The sequence below is a fragment of the Indicator indicator genome, chromosome 1, assembly GCF_027791375.1.
Source record: "Indicator indicator isolate 239-I01 chromosome 1, UM_Iind_1.1, whole genome shotgun sequence".
Taxonomy (NCBI): Eukaryota; Metazoa; Chordata; class Aves; order Piciformes; family Indicatoridae; genus Indicator; species Indicator indicator.
Window position 1 is genome coordinate 28,035,865 of NC_072010.1, and position 25,128 is coordinate 28,060,992.

Sequence of the window (25,128 nt, forward strand, 5' to 3'; positions counted from 1 at the left end):
CTCTGCCATTTCAGGTAGTGTATACAGACTTCTTTGTAAAGCTAGTCATTTTTTGGTTTCGCACTCTGTTATCTTCCTGTGATTTTTGTCAGCTTAGTTGAAAGAGGGTAGAGGAGAGGAAGAAGGCAAACATCCATCTTTTTGAAATCCTTTTTGGATTTCATAAAACATAGCCCAAGTTTGAGATTTGGTCTTTGGCGCCCCAAGAAAAAACCTGGAGAAATCTCCTGTAGCCAGAAGAGATGCTTTTTGGCCAAGAATAACAGAGGTTTAGCTGGATGTCCTGCAAATTCCACATGGATGTCTTGCATGTGAACTTCAGTATTTATGGACTGAGATCCATATAGTGACAAACAAATGCAAACATCAAACCCCTTAGTTTCTGTGTGTGTGTATTTCCACATATTTTGGATAGGGACTCCACCATTCATTTATTTGAATAGCTTCACCTCCGCAACCAAAGCAGGGTGATCCCTACAGAAAGTATACATAGGGTAGTAATGTTTGGGTTTTTTTTTAATAAGAAAATAGGCAACTAAAAAAACTGAACGTGTTATTGCTGCATTGACTATGTTAAATGATTTGTGTATTTAATATAGGTCTATAAAGCTAACCCTGACAGCATGATTTTACTGTGGGATGTGTGTATCCTGGTGGCCACCAGTACAGGATAGGCTGTGAACGTGTATTACACCAGTTGCTCCTGTGCAAGGTGGCGTTAAGCAAAAGCTGAAAAGTAAACCCCAAAATAGTGATGATGTGAGTCTGAATCAGACAGTTTCAGGCAAACAAAACCTACACACACCTCACAAAACTACCTTATCAGGTTTAGCTCATCCAAAAAAATCTTCCAGTAAAATAATGGAAGGAAACACCTTCAGGTGGAGGCTGCAGCTATCAGGATTAACTCACTTATGCCATCAGAAACAAGCATTCAACAGCTAGTACAGGCACATAAGGAACTGACTGGGGAGAAAGAGTTTACTCACTGTAACTATTTTTCCTTTTTTCCCCCAGCTCACAAGTGGACCAGACCCAGACTGTGTATCGTTTGGGGCAAAGAAAATCAATTTCATGGGCTTGGTTCAGCCATCAAATGCCATCCTTCATAGTTTTTACAACCCTGGTAAGGGCACAGAAAAATTGTACATAACTGATTGAAAGAGAAGGAATTCCAGCCAGCTGAAAGGTGGCTTTGAGGTAGTGTGTGAAATCACATGATTTTGTCAAGTGTTAAATAACCTACCTCCAATAATGTCTGCTACTACCATAGCTTAAGATCATTTAAATAGAGATCCTCTCTGGAAGGGTCTGGTATTGCAAATGTCTTGAAAATACAAACTTTTACACTCACAGATTTTGAAATCAGGTTTCCTGTTTCTCGTGGTGCTTTTAAGCATGTTCCACTCACATTATGTTTTCAATCAATCTTCCTATGGATTTTACATAGGCAATCGTAGAGTTTTGGTTTGTGTGCTTGATGGGGAAACCAGTCTCATTCCACATTCAAGGAAGGTTAAATGCAAATCAACTCCATTTTCTAGAGTTATGTAAACAATATTTGAAAATTAGGTCAAATCTCTAATTTGCCCAATGCCAAGGGACAGTTAACACTAGGTTTAAATCACCAGCTATTGGTGATACTATCTCCTTCTTCTAAAAGATGAAGCTCTAAAAGATCTAAAGGTCTAAAGATGCTTTTAAGAGGGAAAAAAATACAAATGAGAAGAGTGCAACCTCAAAAAAAAACCCTCACAACCTCACCCAAGAAAACACAAAACATGCCCACAAAATAACACACCCAAAGAAAGAAAAACAACAAAACAAAAACCAACACAAACCCAAAAGCGAAACCAAACAACAAAACACAACAACAGCAACAACAAAAGAAACCAACCAAACAAACAACTAGAAGAAACAACCCAGTCTGTTGCCCAGCTGAAAGGCAGAGTGATCCCTGTACTCTAGGTACCTAGTCTTTGTGGACTGCTGATGTATATCTAATCACTTAGTGCTCTGATTTCTCTGAAACAGGGAAAAAGTGGACTGCGCATGTAGTTGCTACTGCATAGGTTTTTCCCTCTGAACTCTGAGACAAGCTCTTTTGTTTCTTCTCCACAGACAGAAAGTGTAGTGTATTCTATTCTCCCAGGCTTAGTGCCATGCTTTCAAAGGTGTGCCATGTTTCCAAAGGTATGCCATGCCAGTGTTGGCCAGTGTGCAGAAGGTAAGGAATGACTAAATAGGCCAGTCTAAAAGAAGACAGTTTCTTTTAAGAACCATTAACATGAGAATTGTTAATCCTGGAAAGGACCATTAAAATTATCCTAATGCATTCTCTAGTATGCATGGTACCAAACTGAAGTATTGTTTTAAGATATCCAGGATTGATTTGATATTTTGATGGGATGTATGTATACATCTGCATATGCAGGTAAAAACTCTCCATAGCACTTCAGTGAGTTGTTCTGCCATTATATATTATTCTGTTACAATGTTGAGTGAATAAGCATGTTTAAACTGTATCTAATTATCCATGTCTACAAAGACAGATGTATCATTTACTTTTTTCACTCTAGGTTCCTGCCCAAGACAAAGGTCAACTTTCAGTAAAGCCATAAAACAAAACACATGCTTTAGTTTTGTATGCTACCAGCCTATTGCAGAGTATGGTAAAGAATGAAAGCCAAATGTCAAATTATTTTGAATTATTAAATTATTATTATTATTAGTTTAAATTATTATGTCAGTTTACACTAATTTAAATTTAAATGAGTGTAATTCTTCTTAATAAGGATTATTTATTTGCTCAAACCTCTCCTGAAATGAATAAGGTTTCTAAATCTGGCTTTGAGTCTGAGCAGATGAAATCAAGTCTTGTGCTACCTCAGTGATCAGGAGTGGGATGAAAGGAAAAAATAAAAGCCTCAAAAGATGCAGTGGGATGCTAGGGAAAGAAAGCATGGATGACATTATATTACACAGTTTAGAAGGGACCCAGGATGTCAGCACTACCACCACCCCTTACATCCCTAACGTTAGAGAGCGGAGATAAAGAGCAGGCTTTGCATGAAATGCCATACATAGCTCAGAAGATCTTGCAGAGCTGGACAAATATTTTTTTTCCTTGTTAAACTTCATTTCTGGCCTCTTCCTTAGCCTGAAGTTGGAAGAGCTGCTGAAAAAGAAAAAAAAAAAAAAAAAAAAAACAAAAAAAAACAACCAAAACTGCCAAAACTGGTTAAGCAGCTTTGGTATGTTAGATGCTAACAGGACACACACACACACACAAAACAAAACCAAAAACAACCCACAAAACTCCACAAAACAAACAAACAAACTCCACAACAACATAATCACATAGTACCTTCCTTGAAAAAAATGCATGAAAAGAATACAAATACAGAGGTTGTTGGTTTATACCTGACTTTCTAAAAGCATCTTAGGTATGCTGGATTACTATCCTGTTGACTTTCATACCCCCTTAATTTCAGAATATATAGTACACTGGTCTCTGTATAAAAATCTTGCAAGAGCATAGCTGGTTTTCAGGTTTTGGATGCAAAGTCATGTTTCTGTCTGGCCCTACTCATCGCTGTCTGTTGCAGAGTGTAGTTTGTCAATAATACACAGAAGAATGGTTTTGATTACTGTGAGGTGAAAATCTATAGAATCCTTAAAACAAGTAAGTATCAAAAGGTTTTTCTTCTTTTATTCACCTGGAGGAAAACTAAATTGACTAATCTAGTTCTCCTAGTTCTCCTTTTCTGGAGACTTTCAAAACCCACCTGGATGCATTCCTATGTGGGCTACCCTAAGTGATCCTGCTTTGGCGGGGGGGTGGACCTGATGATCTCTTGAGGTCCCTTCCAACCTCTGATATACTGTGATACTGTGTAAATGTTAGCCAGTATGAGCCGTGCAGATGCTTTCCCTTATTATAGAAAGCAGGGTCAGACAGACTTCTACACTAGGCTTGCAAGAACACTGATTTCTTGCAAGGCTCATTTGAAACAGCTGCCTCACTGTTAAGTCCATCTCAGGGGTAGGTTCCTTTGGTTCACATGATGAAGCAATCCCAGAGCACATGAGCTTCAACCCATTCAGGTGGAACTAAACAAGAAAACACATTCCATCTGCATTCACTTTATGGCTCCAAACTGGAGTTAGTTTAAGACAAACCCTCCAAAGCTATGCATAGTGCAGATACTGAGATTTCTGCATGAGCTGCTTCACTTTATGAACTGCTGTTATTGAGCCACACTTTTTTCTGTGGTAGGCATATCCAATGGCCTCTGTTTTGATACTAGACAAAGATTTTAAATGAGTGTTAATTAATTATTAAGCACTTGTAACCCTTGCAGAACAGGCTGAGTTGCTCATAATGATTCGCCTGAAGTCAGTGAACAAAGGAAAACTTAGAAAATTTTCATTTAATAACTGTGGTAACAACAAAGAAGACCTTCTATTTCTTTAGGCTGCAGTGTAAAGATTGGCACTGTTCTCAGACAATATCTTTTTGCAGGCCTCCCACCCAGCTGTCTCCATGTGAACTTTATCAGCAGCATCACTGAACACTGATATTCTCAAAGTAATTTCTAGAAAGGCTGTCAGCTGACATCTCAGACTTCAATCACAGTGGCATTGTGTGATTGCCGGTTTTGAGTCTGGGAGACAGACATTGCCTTTAAAAAGTAATTTTAAAGATTTCAAAATCTTCCCTGCCCAGAACAGAGTAATTCTCTCAATCCTTTGATCTTTATCCTTGGGACTGGTGATATCACCCCATATGTGCCGTGACACATAACATCTTATCCGTGTCCAAAGTCTATCCAGTTCCTATACAAAAATCAGGACCACACTTTGTAAACCCAGAGACATCATCAGTCATACTCAAGGATTTCCATATGCAAATTACAATGTGCCTAGCAATCAGAACACCAGCTGTGGGAGATTACAGTACCATGATGGAAAGCTTCATTATCTCTCCAGAAAACCTACAAGATCTAAGAGGATTTAGAGTTCTTGCCCCCAGTGCATTTGTGCTCACAACTTGCAAGCCAGCACTGGAAAGGTTTTGCTTCTTGGAAGGTGGGAGATAACATTATTTGAATCTGAAGTGGAAGAGATGACTCCTCCCATTCCCACCTCATTCTTTTTTATGCCTTTAAAATTCCCTTTGGTTTGTACTGTACAAGACAAACTTATGAGCATCAGTATGCTGTGAAGAATCTTTGGGAAAAGATGGGAAGAGACGATGATGATGAAAATAGAAGGCATTGCTTCCAAATCAATTCATGATTGAGCTGAAGTTTCTATCTTCTGTGTTTTCTCTGGCTATTTTGAGAAAGGTTGGTCTCTGCTGCCAGCACCAAGGGTAGGTGAGGATTAGTAAGGTAAAACCTGATTCTCTTGACCGCAGGTACTGTTTCAGTATCAATCCTTACAAATAAAGGCTTGGTTCAAAAGGCAGATGGAAACACTTGCGTTTGGGAGTCAGCAAAAAGAGAATTTTGCAGAGTAAAAAAATTTTTTTGTGCTCAGAGTACTTCACTTATTAATAGAATGAGTGCCTGTATTTTGGATGGCTAATGTTTATGCTGTCCTACAAACCCTTTAGAGGACTGCATGGCCCATACAAAATAGCACAAAATCCTTTTTTTTTTTTTCTTCCCTCCCTCATTATAGATTCTAAAACTTGAAGTAGTTGTTATCCTTAAATTCCACTTGGATACTTCAGAATATTATCTTTTAATTGGATTTAAAACAATGTAATTATTATTCTTTTAATTGTCAATTTAGAACTGAAAATTACAGAGTAACTTGTTAAAGTAGTAGCTCAAATGCTTATGATCCCTGGACTGGGAACAGTTTTAGGCCATTTGTGAAACATGAGACAAGGAACACCACCGCAATTTAAACACAGTGAACGTGAGGTATAGCATCATCATTTTCTCAAGTAATTCTCATCCACCTTTGCATTCCTTGAACACTATGAAAATTCAGTGTAGCTTGTAGAAGAGGAACAATAGACAAGTCTTAGAATTTTTGAGAAAACCTGTAATGCTGCATTATTCTATTATACATTAGCTATATGCTAAACCAGCATATAGCACTGAAGACTGACTTTTATTTATATGTAAAATAAATGCAAATTTTAACATATGAGTACTTAAGAGAGGGGGCCTGATTCAACAGATATCTGCTAAAGACAGTATTACAAAGAGAAGTTTAATCTCCAAACCAGTCACACAATCCCTGAAGCTACATGGCCTCGCACCACAGAAAACTGGGATACATACTGAGGATACTCTGTTGAATCTAAAGACCCCTTCACTGTGTCTCATTGGTGTTCACTGGGGCATTTTGTGCTCCTTGAGAAAATGAATAGAAAATTAGCTCAAGCTTTCATTGTGTTACTCAAACCACAGGTACAGCCTGGTTTGTCCCAGCTTGGCACTGGCTCTTCCCAAAGTTTATTCAATACTCAGTCCTTGGCTAGTACAACCCCTCCTGATCTCAGAGATTCCTTGGTGGAGGGATACAACCTCATGAGGTTTTCCCTTGTGGACTTGGAGGTGTTTAAGGCCAGGCTGGATGAGGCTCTGGCCAGCCTGATCTAGTGTGAGGTGTCCTTGCCCATGGCAGAGGGGTTGGAGCTAGATGATCCTTGTGGTCCCTTCCAAGCCTGACTGATTCTATGATTCTATGACTTTCTTGTGTTCACCTGCAGGACTTCATGAACACACCTGACAACTTCTGCTTCTTCTAAAGGATTGCTCTGCTCCATACACCTGTCTGTGTGACTCGACTCCTATCTGTTTTTTTCTGGTAAAGTCATCAGAGTGGCACCTGAAACATTGCAGAGCTGCCTCTGTTGCTATCTGTTTCGCTGACTGCAGCATCTGCTTGTAGATGCACGAGAGGGTGGTGATAATATAACAAAAATTGTAATTACTCTACTAGTTAGTTTGTTTATTGTCACTGACTACTGAAGAGAGAGCAGGCATTTGTCTCCCTGATCTATTATACAACAGTGCAATTAACCTGCCGGGGGGTTGGACTAGAGGATCTCTCCAGGTCCCTTCCAGACCCTAGCATTCTGTGATTCTGTGGAATGAAAAAATACCATGCTTTCAGAGCTGATTAATTGCTGCAATCATTGTTACTGGACAGAGGCCCAGAAATTTGTGGGGGGACAGAAAGAAGACTGGGCAATTATAGACGTACCAGGTAAAGCTTGTATTACACTGCTGCTGAAAAAAACCAACCAACCAAACAAACAAACAAAAAACCCCAAACAAACCAGAAATACTAAGACTCATGCTTCATCACTTCAGTGTATTTCTGAGTTTAATTGTGAGTCCTCATGTAGGGGACCGAGTGACTCTGCCCACACCATAGCAGGATTTCCATACACTGGAACTGGAAGTGACCAGGCATCAGGGATGAATGTGCCTGGCCTGGCCTGACATAGGAGCCATGCATGAGCTAGTTAGTGCTGGTACCTCACTAAGAGCAGGGAATTGCTTTTCAATTGCACTCTGAAGTCATAAGACTTTCAAGCTTTTTTTTTTTTTCCCATGAATTTAATTAGTTTGCATTACTTAAAAAAAAGAAAAGAAGAATCAGACACAAATGTGTGGTTACATTTTCCTAAAGCATTGCTTCTTCTGTGGCTATTCAAACAGCTCTGTAGTGAAGATGCAAATTTGTTGGGGAAAGGTGGTTTTGCTGCCACAGTTATAAAGACTTCCACATATGGCAAAGTAAGTTGATGAAAAATCAATCACGAAAACTTCTTTTCTTAAGATAAGAAAAAAAGTTGTAGAAAATGTTTTGCTCACACTGTTAAGTAGATGACCTGCAAAGGCAGGTTTTACTTTTTTAGTTTGCCAGCAAAATGCCACTTGGCAGTCATGTCTCAAGTAGAGACAAGCTGCAATCAAATGCTGTGTTTGCTGAACAGGTCACCGTCTTTGTGCCAGCAGCTACTGAGCACAAAATTTGCCACATGGACTGCTTGTGTTACCCTGCAGTAAAAATAAGACAGGCCTGTATCAGCAATATCATAATTTGTTAATCCATGTCATTGTGGTTAATTTTGAGTCAAACAACCCTAGTGGATATAAGAGGCAGCAGTGACCCTTGAATGGGAAAGATACTACATGGCAGCATCACCTACCAGAACAGCAAGTCTGCAAGAGCCTTCAGATTCATAGCAGACAGCCCATCATAGTGTGCCAGCAATGTGAGCTGCTTCACTCTTTTTGAAGTCTGTAAACTCAGGGATTATAGCAGCTGAACTCAGATACCAGCCATGCCCCCTGCTCAGCTGCCAGGCACTACATGGGGGGAGAGTGAGGAAGGCTTACTTTATAAAACCCTGCACCACTGTTTCATGATATATAAGAGAATACCTCTAAGGCTAGGGGGACAAACCCTTCTTTTCACTTCATAGGATTTGAGTTAAATACCAGCATTTGACCCTTTTGCTGTGTGGAGTACATCCAGAGCTCAGAAGTCCTCCCTTAGCAGACAATTCACCAAAAAATTGTTACGTTGAAGACTCTGCAAAATGTGGTGAAAGCATCATTAAAATTTCATACCAAGTCTAACAAGCATTTTACATGTTTTATTACATTCTACATACTCTCTTCATTTTTCACTTGAGATGTGTCTAAGCTGAAAGTGTTTTGTGCCTGAGCTTTGCAAATGCAGTCTCCTGATGTGGGAGCTACGTGTGGTTAGTCAACTGTTTTGACTCTTCTTTTTGGTACAGAGAACCCAGTCATGTGTCTACTTTAATTTTGGTAATCTGGAACTCCTTGCTTCCTAGGAAACCCTTTAGACCTCTGCCCAAGTAACTAGTGTAGAACAGTCTCTATCCCCCTCTATTTTTCTGCCACAAACTCTCAAGCATATTTATAGGGAGAGGAAAGACAATGGTGGAATTATTCTCTGCTGCCAAGGTTGTTAGTGTCTGCAAGTAACGGAGCTGAAGACCTGCTGGAGACTCAGCCAGCACCATGGAGGCCTGCTTGAGGGCTTTAGAAGCGTTCATTTCTCCTTCTGCTGCCACAACCTGCAAAGTAAGAGAAATGGAAATGACACAGTAATACTGTGGTAAAATCCACTTTTAGAATGGAGAGAAAACAAACAAGCATTTGGATGCCTGGGACGATGATTCAGGAGCTTGGGGTAGACATTGCTGTGGATCTCACCTTTGCTCTTGCCTCTCGAGCAGCCTCTGCTTCAGCTGCCATTGCCCTCTGCATGGCCACAGGAATTCTGACGTCTTTGATCTCCACTCGAGCCACTTTGATTCCCCAGTGTTCCGTGGCACTGTCAAGGATAGCCTTAAGGACAAACACACAGCCCACCATAAAAAGCAGAGTGAGGACAGAGAGATCACAATATCACAGTATCAGAGTATATCAGAGGTTGGAAGGGACCTCAAGAGATCATCAGGTCCAACCCCCCTGCCAGAGCAGGATCACTTAGGGTAGTCTGCACAGGAATGCATCCAGGTGGGTTTTGAAAGCCTACAGAGACGGAGACTCCACAATCTCCCTGGGCAGCCTGTTCCAGTGCTCTGTCACCCTCACTGTAAAGAAGTTTCTCCTCGTGTTGAGGTGAAATCTTCTATGTTCAAGTTTGAACCCATTGTTCCTTGTCTTATCACTATGAACCACCAAAAAGAGCCTGGCCCCCTCCTCCTGACACCCACCCCTCACATATTTATACACATTGATGAGATCCCCTCTCAGTCTTCTCTTCTCATGGCACACCCTGCTGCTTGGACAGAAAAGAAGGCTGCATGTGAAACTGCACAACAGAAAGGTGGAGCCCTCCAGGAGCGCTAACACCCAAGGTGTTGTACTATGACCTCAGGAAACTCCTTGCTGATCAACACTAGTATCATCTATTTGGCTTTTCTAGTGCTTCCAAAATTATAATCTCCATCTTTTCTTTAGGTGGACACTTAGCAAACTTCTCCCTTTTACAGAGTAATACTACAGAGGCTTCTAGCCAGCACAACATTGTTAAAGCACATAAAGACACCTATGGGTGAAAGACACAGCACAGCCCTGCAGCACTGACATGCTCCTCTGTGCTCAGACTGCAAAGTGCTACTACAGTCCATATCACCAGTGTGTCCCTGGCTCTGCCCATGGTTACTCTCCTGGATGCAGAGGAGTACAATCTCTCTTTGATTTGATTGTGTCTCATCTCTGACTGAAAAGAGTAAATCAGGTTTTGGATTTCTTCTCTGCTCCTTCCTAGGCTACCAATTAAAAATGCAAAACAGATTTTAAAGTCATAAAATAGCTGCTCAGTTCTGCACTTCTAGTTGTTATGACAGGAGATATAAGCCTTGCCTTGATGAAATCTCAATCAAGGGTCTGCTCAAGATAGAGCTTCCCACAAGCAGCAGACTTCTTTCTCACTGCTTGCAGTAACCTCTGTGGAAAGATTAAAATTATTTATTCAAGTCACTGGATGATTTCAGAATTTTAGTTACTTCTTGATAGAAGATAACTCTTCTACAGAAACCTGGGGAAATACTTTTGGAATAACTGTTTTTGACACTAAGTAATGGGATGTATAATTGGGGAAAAAAATTGTTAACATTGATGAAGAAAGAAAGAGAAATTATTTCCAATTTACTACTCCCAAGAACATGTCTTCATGCTTGTTAGTGACTTTTGAGAGATAGATTTACCTGGATACCATGTGCAATCTCCTCACGACCTGCCAGGAGCTGAGCCAAGCTCTGTGTACCTAGAACATTTCTCAGGGTTGTCTGTGCCAAGAGGGAGGTAGCTGAGTGGACATCAGTGATGTTAGCAACAGCGCTGACAGCACTGTGTATCCTGTAATACACCACCCCATCAACTTGGGTAGTAACAGCATCTTTTGTGAGAATCTGCATTCAAGAAATGTACAGAATTATAAAAGGATCCAACAACACATCCTTTGTCAAGGAAGAGCAATCATGTTTCCCCTCCCCCCCATAAAACAGACTCTGATAATTCAAGAGAACTAATAATTTGGTTTGATTTCTTTGTCATCCCCCTGAGAAATTACTTCAAGGCAGCTATTCCAGCGTCACTGAAGTTTAAACTGAGGCAAAATGTTGTACACAGCTTTTAAGCAACTGTTTCAATAGCAAGCAAATCTCATCAGATTAATTTCTTCTACAGTAATTAAGGATGGTTATCTTCTTCCTTTCTTGTAGCAGGGGCCATTAATGATTTTATACAATGTGTGCACTTGGGAAGATCTCTGATACTTCCCCAAAACGACGTATTTGTAAGAAACAGCAGAGAATTAAAACAAAAAAATAAAAGCAAAGTGCAAGAAATTTTGAGGAAAAACCTCTGGAAAATATTTAAATATTCATAAAGGAGTTGTGTCACCTTTGCCAGACAAGTCCCCTATACCTCAGTAGCCACTTGGCCTCATCAGAGCACTAACAATACCGTCTCTTCCCTCCTCAGCATCATCTGCCTGAAAGTAAATGCTTCACAGAAGCCCTGCCTACCAGTGCAGCCTTGCCAAAAGCTGTTAGCCTTGTACAGCCCAAGTTCTGCAACCATCTTCCTTTTGACCTTTTCATCACATGCACTCCTGCAATCTGCACTCTGAGCAAAGGATTTTTGTGATTAATTATGGAAAGATAATGGTTCAATGAACAGCTCCTGGGGAACACAGTGGGAAATCCCAAAGGGTTCCTGAGGCCACCTCTTTCCCCTCTGCTCTTCGTGTAAGGAAGGAGACAACAGTGCCAGCACCATGATCAGAAGCATTGTACTGCAGCTGGGCTGGGCACACATGGAGTAAAAATCTTTATCAGGAGGATAGAAATTGCTCAGCAACTGGTTCTTTGGATTAAATGCTTTAGTCAGTGTTTGTCAATACACCCCACCATTCCTGCTTGAAACAGTTTTGTGTATGATTTTTCTGCTAATTCCTGTTAATTTAAGATTTGTCACCCATGTGTAAGTTGTCTTTTCAGAAATGTGACTACCCTCAAGCAGAGACTACCATGCTATTGAAAGTTTGTTTGAGTGAGCTGCATGTCAGATCCAATTTTATTAAGACAGTCATTTCTGACTATCTTACACTAGTTCATTACTTCATTTCAGTATTTGGAATAACAATACAACTGGGAATTTCTTAGACTCTCGCCTCCTGTCCTCTCTGTCTCTCATTTGCAGTTCTAACCCTCTTCCCTTTGATCTCACAGTTCTGAACATCAAGCAAGAGGAGTTTGCTTGACCTGCAGTGATGAATCTGCAGGTTCTCCTATGTAGAAGTTTTGTAAGCAGTTTAGAAGTCAGCAGATGCAGCAAATAAGTTAAATCTTATATGGTGGCTCACAGCTGCAAGATGATAGAACACCTGCGTTGTCTCTGATCATGCCAAGAATCAGCTTCACTTTTTATTTCTGTCTTAGATGGCTGCTAGGGAATAGTTACCTCTTGTGGAGGAATGCTACATGTAACTGTTCTAAGGTCAACCTTGATAAACGTATCTGTACATGGAATTATGAAGATCAAACCTGAAAAATAAAATTAATTAGATTAAACACTTTTGAAAGCTAGGTCTAGAACTAGGTATCCTGTAAACAATGCACAGATGGAAATATCCACAGAATGGGGAATGAGTCCACCATCAGAATTTAATGACCCAAGGCAGATTGCAGTTCTGGTCTCAAATCTGTCATGAGACTCTTGGCAAAACTTCCTTCCATGTCTTTGTTTCTTTTCCTTTTTAAATCATAACCCGTTTCTGGTACAGCATGTGTGTCCCCAGGAAAGACATCCCCCATCACCTGCAGGCTCCCACACAAAGAATGTTATCTCATGTTATCTCATGTGAAGGAGTCCCCACTTTCCCTACATTGGAAAGGGAGACTTGACATAAATATCTTTACAATCTCAGCAATTTGCTTAGGTGCAAATTGCATGCAGAAGAGTCATGCAGAAGAGTCATGCAGAAGAGCTCTGCACCTGCCCAAGCTGCTCTTTGGACCACTCAGTTTTCATTTGATAAGGACAGCACTTGAAAAGGATGGTTTCTTTCAAATTCCAGTTTGCTTAATTTCATTGCACAGAAGGTAACTGCCCCAATGCAAATTGTTGGGTTTGGTTTGTACTTGAGTGTTGTAACCTGACTCTAGGTAACCATAACAAACCTGGTATTGATGCAGTGTCCCTGCCCTGATACATTCACTGTTTTCAGAGCAGAAGACAGATGAACAGCTGGCAGCAACAAAGAGTATTGGAAGCGAGGTACAGTGAGAGTGGCCACAGTCACTCAAAAAAGTCTGTGGTGGAACTTCAATGAGGAAGATCTCATTGAAATTTCCCTGGTCATCTGCCAGCTCCTGCAGCATGAGCTCAACCTTCTGTTATCCAATCTACTCAACAGCAAAGCCATATATGGTATCAAGGTCTTCAGCCTTCAGGTTTGTGCTGTGGGGTGGCTTCACCTTCTCTTGAGAAAAACAGCCTGCAGGCAGAGGAACTGCAGCAGAGAGGACCATCACATCCCCCTCTTATGGTATCACAGAATCACAGAATACATCTGGTTGGAAGAGACCTCAAAGATCATCCTTGATCCAGTACTGAAGGGTCAACACTGAACCATGCTCCTAAACACTTAAGCACCCCCAGGGACAGTGACTCCACCACTGCCTTGGGCAGACCATTCTAATGTTTGAGAACCCTTTCAGTGAAGAAATATTTCCTAATATCCAGCCTTAACCTCCCTGGTGCGGCTTGTAACCTTTTCCTCTACTCCTGTCACTTGACACCAAGGAGAAGAGGCTGGCCCCCTCCTCACTCCAACCTCCCTTCAGGTATTTGTAGAGAGTGATGAGGTCTCCCCTCAGCCTCCTCTTCTCTGGACTGAAGAACCCCAGCTCCCTCAGACACTCCTCATAGGCCATGTGTTCCAGGCCCTTGGAGAGCCTCATTGCCCTTCTCTGGACACACTCCATCACCTTGATATCCTTCTTGTAGTGAGGGGCCCAGAACTAACACAATACTTGAGGCGTGGCCTGAAAAGTGCTGAGTACAGGGGGATGATCACCTCCCGGTTTCTGCTGGCCACAATGTTTCTAATGCGAGCCAGGATTCTGTTGGCTTTCTTGGCCACGTGAGCACCCCACAAAGAAGGACCTCTGCAATTCTCTATGCAGCCAGAGTGCATCACAATAAAAAAAAAAAAAAAAAGAGCACTGCATCATAACAGAATGAAACTGCATGCATCACCTGGTCCCTTTGCTTTCTTAGACAGTATACGTCCCAGCCGAAAGACAACAGCACGTTCGTATTCTCTGATGACCTAGGAAAATATTTTACATTTACAATTTTACAACTAATTAGAATCATAGAATCAATTAATAGAATTAATTCTAGTTCTGCTCTCTAGTCTGAATTTTGAAATCTTCGGCGTCCACAACTAATGTGCGAAAAAGTACAAACAATGATTGGAATCATCCAACAAAGCTTCCAATCACCAGGCATTTGGCTTTTTCTCCTCACCTCATGCTTTGATGGAAAAACTCAGACCATAGCCCTGTAAATAGGTCACAAAACAAATCAAACACATTAGTGTATCAGGACCTGGTGTTCAGGGCAATCACTCTGGTAACTCACCCCTAAAAATTGCTTTAAATTAATCATATTATGCCCATGTCTGGAAGGGGCATTTCATGGGTTTAGGTTATACAGCTGCTCAATGCCACTCTTCTAATGTACTCACGTTAATCACTCTTGCTGGCAGCATCATATACAAGTTCTTCAGAAAAAGTCTGTAGATTTATTCTCCCAGTGTTACAATGGATGTTGAAATTGCAAGAAATTAAAAGAGTAAGTTGTGGTGATACAGAAAATCAGTGGAAGAACATGAATCTTGGTCCCAAACCACATCTTTGCTGCAAGCCCTTATGATTCCAAAAAATGAATTTAAAGTGCCTTGCCATAACAAAATCAATAAATCAAAAAACGTAAGTAACAGTGATGATAATAAAACATTCTTTATGTGCCTCAGAACCCACTAACTTACCTTGACACATGCCCAGATGGAAATAGGAAAGGTAATAAGCACCAGAAGGAATGAAAGGGAAACCAGGATCCAGCCACAGATACCAATTCCTCCCTGCCTGCTGGCTATTAAAAAAATAAGGAAGAGGAGAAATTAATGAAAAATTTGAAAAGAGTTATCCAAGAGATGTAGATCTGGCTCAGGGCAATCATGAGAGACTGCAAAGTCCACAGAGAGTCACACCTTCTTCCTCCCTGCCATGAGTTACAGAAAGCCACAAAAGGTCTAAACAAGGATCCAACCTTACAGCCACTCTACCCAAAAGGTTAGAAGGATCAGAAAGTACATTTTGCAATAAGAAATATAGAGGAAAAATGCCGAAGTCGGGGGCTGTGAAGGAGAAATAAATCATTGGATGAAGTGTCTATGGATATAGAATCATAGAATGGTCTGGGCTGCAAGGGACCTCCAAAGGTCATCTAGTCCAACCTCCCCACAGTCAGCAGGGACATCCTCAACTAGACCAGGTTGTCCAGGGCCTTGTCGAACCTCACCTTGAATATATGGAGGGAAGGGGCCTCAACCACCTCCCTGGGCAACCTGTTCCAGTGTTCCATCATTGCACCATGGCTGGGGTAGAAGATTTAATTTGTATGAAATAGACAACAAGGCAAATGAGGGAACTGCTGCTGTCTTTGGATGAACATTTTGAGGAATATTGATGGACCAGTTAATCCACTGGACCATCAGCTTCAAAATCAGTGCCTGTCAAAATGCAGGCTTATGCTTTCTCAGTAGTTTTCTCACTGCATTCATTTCATTTCATCCCAAAATTTCACAAAATGCAATTTCATTATTTCATTATAATGAAATCAAAATATGTATCAAAATAATTTCATTATTTTAATGCTTGAAGAGAAGGCAGCGGTGAGTTGTTGTTCAAGGACTGAAAGTTTGGGAGGCCCTTTGTAAGAAAAAGGTGGTCAAAGAGCAACTCTCTTTGAAGTGGGGAGGGGCTGGGGCTGCTGAGGTACTCAAAGAGGCATGTAAGAGGGCAAACAGGACATTCCTGTCACCAGAACAGAGTGCTGTAAGGTCAGCTGAATTTTGCTAGTGCAGAAATGCCTTGGATCAGGAGAGAAAAGCAGAAGCAGCAGGGATACAGGTTGGTCTAGCCCCAGGGGCTACTCAACTGCCAGATCTGGGGCAGAAAAGGATTTTTGCAGGCATGAACATCAGCAGATGGGAAGCTGAACACCACAACCTATGTTTCCCAGTGCAAGGGGAAGAGGCAGGAGAGAGGGAAGAAGACTCAGGTCTCTTCAGAGAACCTCCTCCATGTTGATGGAAAGATGTGGTGTGTTAATGGACATGTTATTTGAAAGATGAAGGCCAGCACTGGGAATTTCTGACAGGAGACATAATTCATATGCAGATAAAAACTGATAAATAGAACATAAACCAATTCATTTTATACTTTGTGAGAAAAAGCTTGTCACCACAGTGAAACAGCATGAGGCTACCTGATATGTAAGGCACAAGCTAACAGACCAGCAAAGCAGGACTGGCAGGTTTGTCAGAAAGCCCCTAGCAGCTGCAGAGAAGACACAAGACAGCCCTCTTGCAGCTCCTTCCTCCCTTGGGTACCTCAGCACACAGCTGGCCTACGCCTGCTGGCAGTGTGAATTGCAGACCAGGGTGTTACAACCAAGCCCTTTGCTGCTTGCAGTTTTGCACATTGTATTTCTGAGGTACCTTCTGCACATTTAGTTGCTCACACATAAATACATTTGCATCCAAGTTTCAGGCCTCTCTGGGAGCACAGAACTGTGCACTGGGAGCCCATCTTTCTTCCCAACCCTTTCCAACAAACAGCAATTTGAAATCCCTGGCTATTTCGTAAGGTATCATTAGCAATTCTGCAGCCAGTGGTAGGAATGATTTGAGGAGTTCCCCTGAGTAAATTACCATGCAAACCTTCAGGTCATGTGCATGAAGATAGAACTTTTAAGATTTAATTGTGAAAACCTTTAATGCATCATGTTATGAGCTTCATGTTATACCAGTGGTATGTCAGGTTACAACAGGTAAATGAAGTGCCAATGGGCAGGTGTTTTATTAATCAGGTGAAAGAGATCAAGAAAACTCCCAAACAGGCCATAATTCATAATTATTAATCTAAAACATGGGAAAATTAATAATGAAGGGGTGTTTTTATTCAGTGGAACTCAACATTTCACACTCTCTATTTCATCGAAATGAGTAGTTTGCAGGAAAATGCCAGAAGATCTTTTTCTCCAGTGTCAAATTTGATTATGAAGAACCTCCTCAAAAGTAATTTTGGACTGTAGTATTATCTGCCACCACTCACATGAGACCACTGTGAAGACACCTGTTAGGAATGACACAGTCTACAGTCAGGGGAGAATGGCTGGGAACAAATGCCTGCATTCTGCAGATAGATACTTGTGCAGCGGAGAAGATGTAGGGGTGCACTATATCACTTATGATAGAATGGTAGGGGTCAGAAAGGATCCCTGGAGATCCTCTAGTCCAATTCACATGCTAAAGCACCTTTGCCTAGATCAGATTGCACGGGAACATGTCTAGGAGTGTTTTGAAAATCTCCAGAGAAGAAGACGACTCCGTTTCTCTGTCACTCTCAAAGTGGTTTATCCTTATAACCACTATAGGCAAAAATCCCAAACTTGACAAAGTACAGTTAAATCCTTCTCCATAAGAACAGTTCTAGAGATTTTGATGCCAGCTAAAAACATAGATTCCAGTGAGAAAAGCAGGGTATGAAAGTATGTCTTCCTAATAGAAAATCGAGATCTAGCTCCCCAAAAGATCACAGGATCAGAGGATGTTAGGGGTTGGAAGGGACCTCTGGAGATCTTCGAGTCCAACTCCCCTGCCAGAGCAGGACTATAGAATCTGGCATAGGTCACACAGGAACACATCCAGACCGGTCTTGAAAGTCTCCAGAGAAGGACACTCCACAACCTCTCTGGGGAGCCTGCTCCAGTGCTCTGTGACCCTTACAGTAAAGAAGTTCCTCCCTCGATCTGCTGGACACATTCTTCTTAATGCACCCCAGGACACCACAGATATTCTCTGATTATCCCAAACTTCCAAACAATTTAACCACAAGATTTTACAGAGACTTAAATTATTTAAAGAGAATTTTAAAAACACAACAGTGTTAATAGAAAAACATGACAGTGAAGTGTAAGGATCAGTCACAACCTAATGTATCAATCACCTGGTTCTGCCATGCCTGTATGTGGGTTATAATAGTCATAACCACCCAAAAAACTCACTTGGGTCTACAGTTGAGAATAAATCAAGATTTGCAATGCTCTGCAATATGTGAGAGGCCATGAATCAGCTGTTGTGGAAAAGATAAAGGACACCTGCAGTGTGTCCCTCATTTTTTTTCTTGATACATGCATCCTGTTATATCATAAACACACCCGATACCCAAAATCATGATGTGTGTGTCAAACTGGAAAAGAAATTAAAAGCTCATGACCAAGTTGTCTTGTGAAGAATAAAAAGAGCCACAGGCAAAAATCTCTCAAGTCTCCTACAGTAAAAAAGAGATAGAATAGACTCAGAGTCTTGTACCCACTATGTGCCCTTCTGCTTTATACAATCACCCAAATCATTCCTGCCAAGGCTCATGCTCACCCCACCACACTATCCATATTTATAGCCAGACACAGTGGTGAAACAGCACACACTGCCAGCAACAGTTTGGTTTGGCAGCAGTTCTTTTGGTTGAAGAGACCACCATCATGCAAGTGCAAGCACATTAAGTGTCCTTTTTTGGCTGAAAAGTTCTTCTACCTTCCCTAATTCATGTATACTTTCCCCTTTCCACCCTGCCCCTACTTCAGGAAGTGTACCAAGAGCCCCAGGTTTTCAGTCCCTGGGGTCACTTTGCTGGAAAATAGATTCTGATGTACACTGGCAGGGCAGTATGAGGCAATTTACTCAGTGGCAGATTCCAAATTTTCATCTCCAGCCTATTTGGGAGACATAATAAATACCTAGGATCAAACATACTTTTTTTGCTTGGTTTTGGTTCTTTTAATTATTATTGAATAAGAAAACACACATAAAGTGAGGCTTACCAATTAGATGTTCCACGTTGTTTTTCTTCGGTGTCTCTCTCTGGGGATCCATCAGATTCAAGGGAAGCTCTGACCCCTCACAGGCAAGACAGCAGCATGTCTGGAAACTGCACAGTGCTCACACAATGCATGAAGAGAGAGGCAGGGTGAGAGGAGAAATCCCCAGTTGTACAAGAGCCCTCTGTGAGTTAGTTGCCTGGGTGAGGAGGGTATGTTTACAAAAACAAAGACTTATGGATTAGGGTTGTCTCTGATGTAACTCCACAGTCTTCTGGCTGGAGATGCACTCAACCCAGCTGATTTTAGACTCCCACAAAATCTAAACTGGAAATTTTCTAAGAATCAGTAACATCTGCCACCAGAGATAAAAAAAAAGGACACAACAGAACGAGAGGGGCCTGGAACACAAACCCTATGAGGAGAGGCTGAGGGAGCTGGGGGTGTTCAGCCTGGTGAAGAAGAGGCTCAGGGGTGACCTCATTGCTGTCTACAGCTACCTGAGGGGAGGTTGTAGCCAGGTGGGGGTTGGTCTCTTCTCCCAGGCAACCAGCAGCAGAATGAGGGGACACAGTCTCAAGTTGTGCCAGGGGAGGTATAGGCTGGATGTTAAGAGGAAGTTCTTCACAGAGAGGGTGATTGCCCATTGGAATGGGCTGCCCAGGGAGGTGCTGGAGTCGCCATCACTGGAGACGTTCGAGAGAAAACTGGATGAGGCACTTAGTGTTGATTGGATAGGGCTGGGTGATAGGTTGGACTGGATGATCTTGGAGGTCTCTTCCAACCTGGTTGATTCTGTGATTCTAAGATAAAAGAGAACAAGTCCTGTGAGGAGCAGCTGAGAGACCTGAGCCTAGAGAAAAGGAGGCTCAGGGCAAACACTATTGCTGTCTACAACTACCCGAAAGGAGGTTGTAGCAAGGTGAGCCTTTGGTCTCTTCTCTCAAGTAACAAGCAAGAGGATATGAGGAAATGGTGTCAAATTGCACAAGGGGAGGTTTAGGTTGGATGATAGGAAAAACTTCTTCACAGAAAGGGTTGTCAAGCACTGGAACAGGCTGCCCAGGAAGTGGTTGAGACATCATCCCTAGAGGTATTTAAAAGAGATGCAGACATAGTGCTAAGGGACATGATTTAGAGGTGGACTTAGCAGTGCTAGGTTAACGGTTTCACTCAACAACCTTAAAGGTCTTTCACAACCTAAATAATTCCATGATTCTATAAAGCCAGGGAATGCAGACTGAGTACTGCTTCTCTGCTGGACCCCTCTTAGTATGGGGTTCAGCTACTGTTCTCATCTTAAATAGTAGCAACATAAAAAATCCTCCAGGTGAGGTCCCCATGCTGGGTAGTATAGGTCATCACACCCTTCTTGATACTTCCCATCACTATAGGGCAATCCCTGTTGTGCTAGATAACTTTAAAATCGTAGTAGTGGCATTTCATCTCCAAAGTCTTAAAATTTTCACAGGTTCACAGATTGCATCAGGATGGAAGGCACCCTCAAAAGTAATTTTGGCCAGCCTCCCTGCAGTGAGCATGGACACCTCCAACTAGATCAGGCTCCCCAGAGACACATCAAGTCTGATCTTAATGTCTCCAGACACAGGGCCTCAATCACATTGCTGGGGAACCTGTTCCAGTATTTCACCATTCTCATTGTAAAGAACTCATTAGGTCTAACCTAAATTTACTCTCCTCCTTTAAAATCATTGTCCCTCATCCTATCATTACAAGCCCTTCTAAACAGTCCTTCCCCAGCCTTCATGTAGGTCCACTTCAAATACTGAAATGCTGCTGAAAGGTGTCCCCAGAGCCATCTTTTCTCCAGGATGAATGGCCCCAACTCTCTCAGCCTGTGATCATAGGAGAGGTGCTCCAACCCTCTGATCATCGTCGTGGCCCTCCTCTTGGACCTGCTCCAGCTGGTCCATGTCCCTCTTGTGTTGGGGCCTCAGGGCTGGACACAGTACTCTAGGTGAGGTCTCACCAAAGCAGAGTGGTAATCTGCTGACCGTGCTTCTTTTGATTCAGCCCAGGATCTGATTTGCATTCTGGGCTGCAAGTGTGTGTTGTTGGCTCATGTTCAGCTTCTTATCCACCAATACCTCCAAGTCCTTTTGTGCAGGACTGTTCTCAATTTCACCATCACTCAGCCTGTCAGGATTGTCCTGAACCAGGTGCAAGACCTTGCACTTTGCCTTATCGAACCTCATGAGATTCTCCTTAGCCCACTTCTCCAGTCTGTCCAAGTCCCTCTGGATAGCATCCTGTCCTTCACTCTTATCAGCCACACCATTTGCCTTGGTATCATCTGCAAACTTCCTGAGGGTGCACTGTCTCACTGTCTATATTATTGCTGAAGACATTGAACAGCACTGGTACCCATACAGACCCTTTGAGGGACACCACTTGTCACCTGTCTCATTGACAGGACATTGAGCCATTGTCCTTTACCAGGTTCAGCTCTAGCTGTGCTTTGGGCTTCCTGACCTCATCCCTACACAACCAGGCAATATTCCTATACTCCTCCCAGGTTATCTGTACCTGCTTGCACTACCTGTGCAGTTCCCTCTTGCTCTTTATTTTGACCAGGTCTCTATTCAGACATGCTGGTCTCTTCCCTTCCTTGCCTGATTTCTGACTCACAGGGATCAAGAGGTCTTACTCTCAAAGGACAATATCCTTAATGACCTGCGAGCTCTGCTCTGCTCCTCTGTCCCTAAGGATTCTTTCCCATGGGGTCCTACTGACAATAACTCCTTAAGTAGCTGGAAGTTTGCCTTCCTAAAATTTGGAGTCCTCACTATACTTCTTGCCTGTCCCATATCCCTTAGGACTGCTGATTCCACCAGTGCACGATCACTGCAGCCCAGGCTGCCCCTAACCTTGACATCACTGATGAGTTCTCTTGCACTTATGACCATCAGATCCAGTACTGCATTTCCTCAGGTATGACTATCACCTGGCCCAAGAAGTTACCATCTAGGCACTGCAAGAGTCTCCTCAATTGCCTACATCTTATTGTTCCCCCAAATAAGAGTGTTTTTCACAAAATGCTTTTGGATATTGATATTCAAGCCATACATTATCTTTTCAGACTGTCATTTTTGAAGGCTGCAGCAGCAGCAAGCAGTCTTCTCAAAGGACACAAAACTGTTGCTTGTTGTCTCAAAAATGTTGAGAGGTTCTTTTCATATGCAATCCATAATTTTGACATACACCTGCATTAATTATACAGCCGTATTCTGTGGGCATCCCATCCCATCTAGACTATCTTTGAAGATCTGGCTCCAAATTAATTTCATTTAAGTCCTTTCCCCTGCAAGGAATCACATTAGTCCCAGAGGGGTCATTCAAAGCTGAATCCTTTTTCTTAGCTTCACTGAGACAAAACTATACCATGGTACAGATGTTTTAAATCAGTGTAAACCATAAGCACAATCAGCTTGCAAAACTGGGGTTGCCATGCTTATTGCAACACCCTCACAAATATGTGACAATATCCAGGTGAAGTAATTTGTACCATTTTCCTCATTAGATTCCTTCTTGTACTGAGCTGTAAGGTCGAACCTGTTCAGCACAGATGTCTACTAGCAGGGAAGCAAGGGTGAACAATTTGAATTAAAATGTGCTTTCATTATTTCAGAAGCAAAACCATAATGTGCAACACTGCCTCAACACTTTTAATTTACAGCAACTCAGTTTATTGAAAATATGCCAAACCATCTGAATGCCACCATCTACATAGCTGCTTATACAACCAGACACATTTTAACATGTTTTGCTCATCTAACAGAAATAATTGCTCCCTGCTGTTTACTGATAATTCCCTAGGGTGCCTGTAAATATATTCCTTGAAAGGTGACTAAAGCAGATGGTGTTTTTCTTTTATGTTCAGAAACATCTCTGTATTAGTTTCTCCAAGTTAACTTCTCCTGAACTTTTGTTCCCTCTTTCAAAAATTTGAAGACAGAGGCAGGGCAATGTCAATCCTTCCTCTGTTATGCTGCATGGGGGCATATGGATAACTTGTGTCCCAAAGTGCTCTAAAATACTCAGAGAAGAAAACATGTGAGGGCTGCAGGGCAAAGCAGATTGCAAACTAAGCTGCAAGTTCACTGGTGCTCTGCAGCATGGCACAGCGCTGTATCAAACCTGAACATAGATTTCCCCTCAACATGAGGAGAAACTTCTTTACAGAGAGGGTGACAGAGCACTGGAACAGGCTCCACAGGGGGGTTGCAGAGTCTCCTCTGGAGACTTTCAAAACCCACCTGGATGCTTTCCTGTGTGGACTGCCCTGAGTAATCCTGCTCTGGCAAGTCCCTTCCAACCTCTGATATACTGTGATCATTGCATAGTACTACAAAGAAAACCAGTTTGAGTTCAAAGCTACTTTTTAGCAGGACTTAGTGACTCAGAAGAAACATGAGATAAACATGTTTGGGCTTGGTGGTAACTCAATGATTTCTGTAGTGTGCTGATATAGCTAAAGCCTTCAATGCCTGTTCTGAAAGCAGCATAAAGGCTCAGGTCAGACATGATGATGAAGTGCTTATGTGTAAGCAGGCTATTCTCCAACTGCTACCTTTGTAAATGGCACCAGTCCTTTACAATTTCCCTGAGGTGTCCCATTGCTCCCATTTATCACATCATCCAGTTGCAGAGATATAGTCTACAGACCCAACACCCACTTCAAAGTCTGTAAAAACCAGAATGGTAATTACTACACATAGTTTTCTAAATTCTGGGTTAGGGATAAGTTAAGCAATCTGGACATCCATAAATCTGTGGGTCCCAATGGGATGCACCCCTGGGTGCTAAGGGAGATGGTGGAAGTCATTGCTAGGCCACTGTCCATCATTGGTAAATCGTGGGGAACAGGAGATGCCCAAGGATTGGGAGAAAGCAAACATCACCCCCGTCTTCAAAAAGGGCAAGGAGGACCTGGGTAACTATGAATAAGTCACCTCCATACCTGGAAAGGTGATGGAACGACTTATGCTGAACACTGCCTCTAGGCAAATGAAGGATGAGACAGTCATTCGGAGCAGTCAACATGGTTTTACCAAAGGAGAAGCCATGTTTGACTAATCTGAGCCCTTTATGAGGACATAACCAGGTAGATAGATGATGGTAGTGCAGTGGATGAGGTTTACCTTCATTTCAGTAAAGCATTTGACACCATCTCCCACAGCATCCTTGCAGCTAAACCGAGGAAGTATGGTTGGAATGATCAGGTAGTGAGGTGGATTGGGAACGGGTAGAAGGAAAGAAGTCAGAGAGTTGTGGTCAATGGGACAGAGTCTAGTTGGAAGCGTGTAACTAGTGGAGTCTCTCAGGGGTTGGCACTGCAACTAGTGCTATTCAACATATTCATCAGCAACCTAGGCAAGGGAACAGAGTGCACTGGCAGCAAGTTTGCTGATGACACAAAACTGGGTGGAGTGGCTGATACAGATGAAGGGTTGGGTGGGGAGGAATCAAATGAAATACAAGTTTAGAGTCTTGCATCTGGGAAAGAAACCCTTGAACCAGTATAGGTTGGAGTCTGACCTGTTAGTGAGGAGCTCTGGGAAAAAGGACCTGGCAGTCCTGGTGACCATGAGCCGGCAATGGGTCCTTGTGGCCAAAAAGGCCAAAGGCATTCCGGGGTGCGTTAAAGGGATGTGGGCAGTAGGTCCAGAGAGGTTCTCCTCCTCCTCCCCTACTTTGCCCTGGTGAGGTCACACCTGGAATATTGTGTCTAGTTCTGGACCCCTCAGTTCAAGGACAGGGAACTGCTTGGAAGAGCTCAGAACAGAGCCACAAAGATGATCAACATCTCCTTTATGGAACATCTTTTTTACAAGGAAAGGCTGAGCTTGGAGGAGACTGAGGGGGGAATCTCATTAATCTTTACCTGAAGGGTAACTGTGAAGCAGACAGC

General features: G+C 42.3%; 1 protein-coding gene across 1 annotated transcript; it reads right to left on the reverse strand.

The window, feature by feature from the left end:
* Positions 1-8,884: 8,884 nt before the first annotated feature.
* STOML3 (stomatin like 3) lies at positions 8,885-19,251 on the reverse strand. Its single transcript, XM_054385481.1, has 7 exons — positions 19,200-19,251; positions 15,082-15,185; positions 14,286-14,358; positions 12,486-12,568; positions 10,727-10,930; positions 9,225-9,359; positions 8,885-9,085 (listed from the first exon to the last, which is right to left on the reverse strand). Exons 1-7 carry the CDS (start codon positions 19,249-19,251, stop codon positions 8,885-8,887), a joined length of 852 nt encoding a protein of 283 aa, XP_054241456.1.
* Between the last annotated feature and the right edge of the window lie 5,877 nt (positions 19,252-25,128).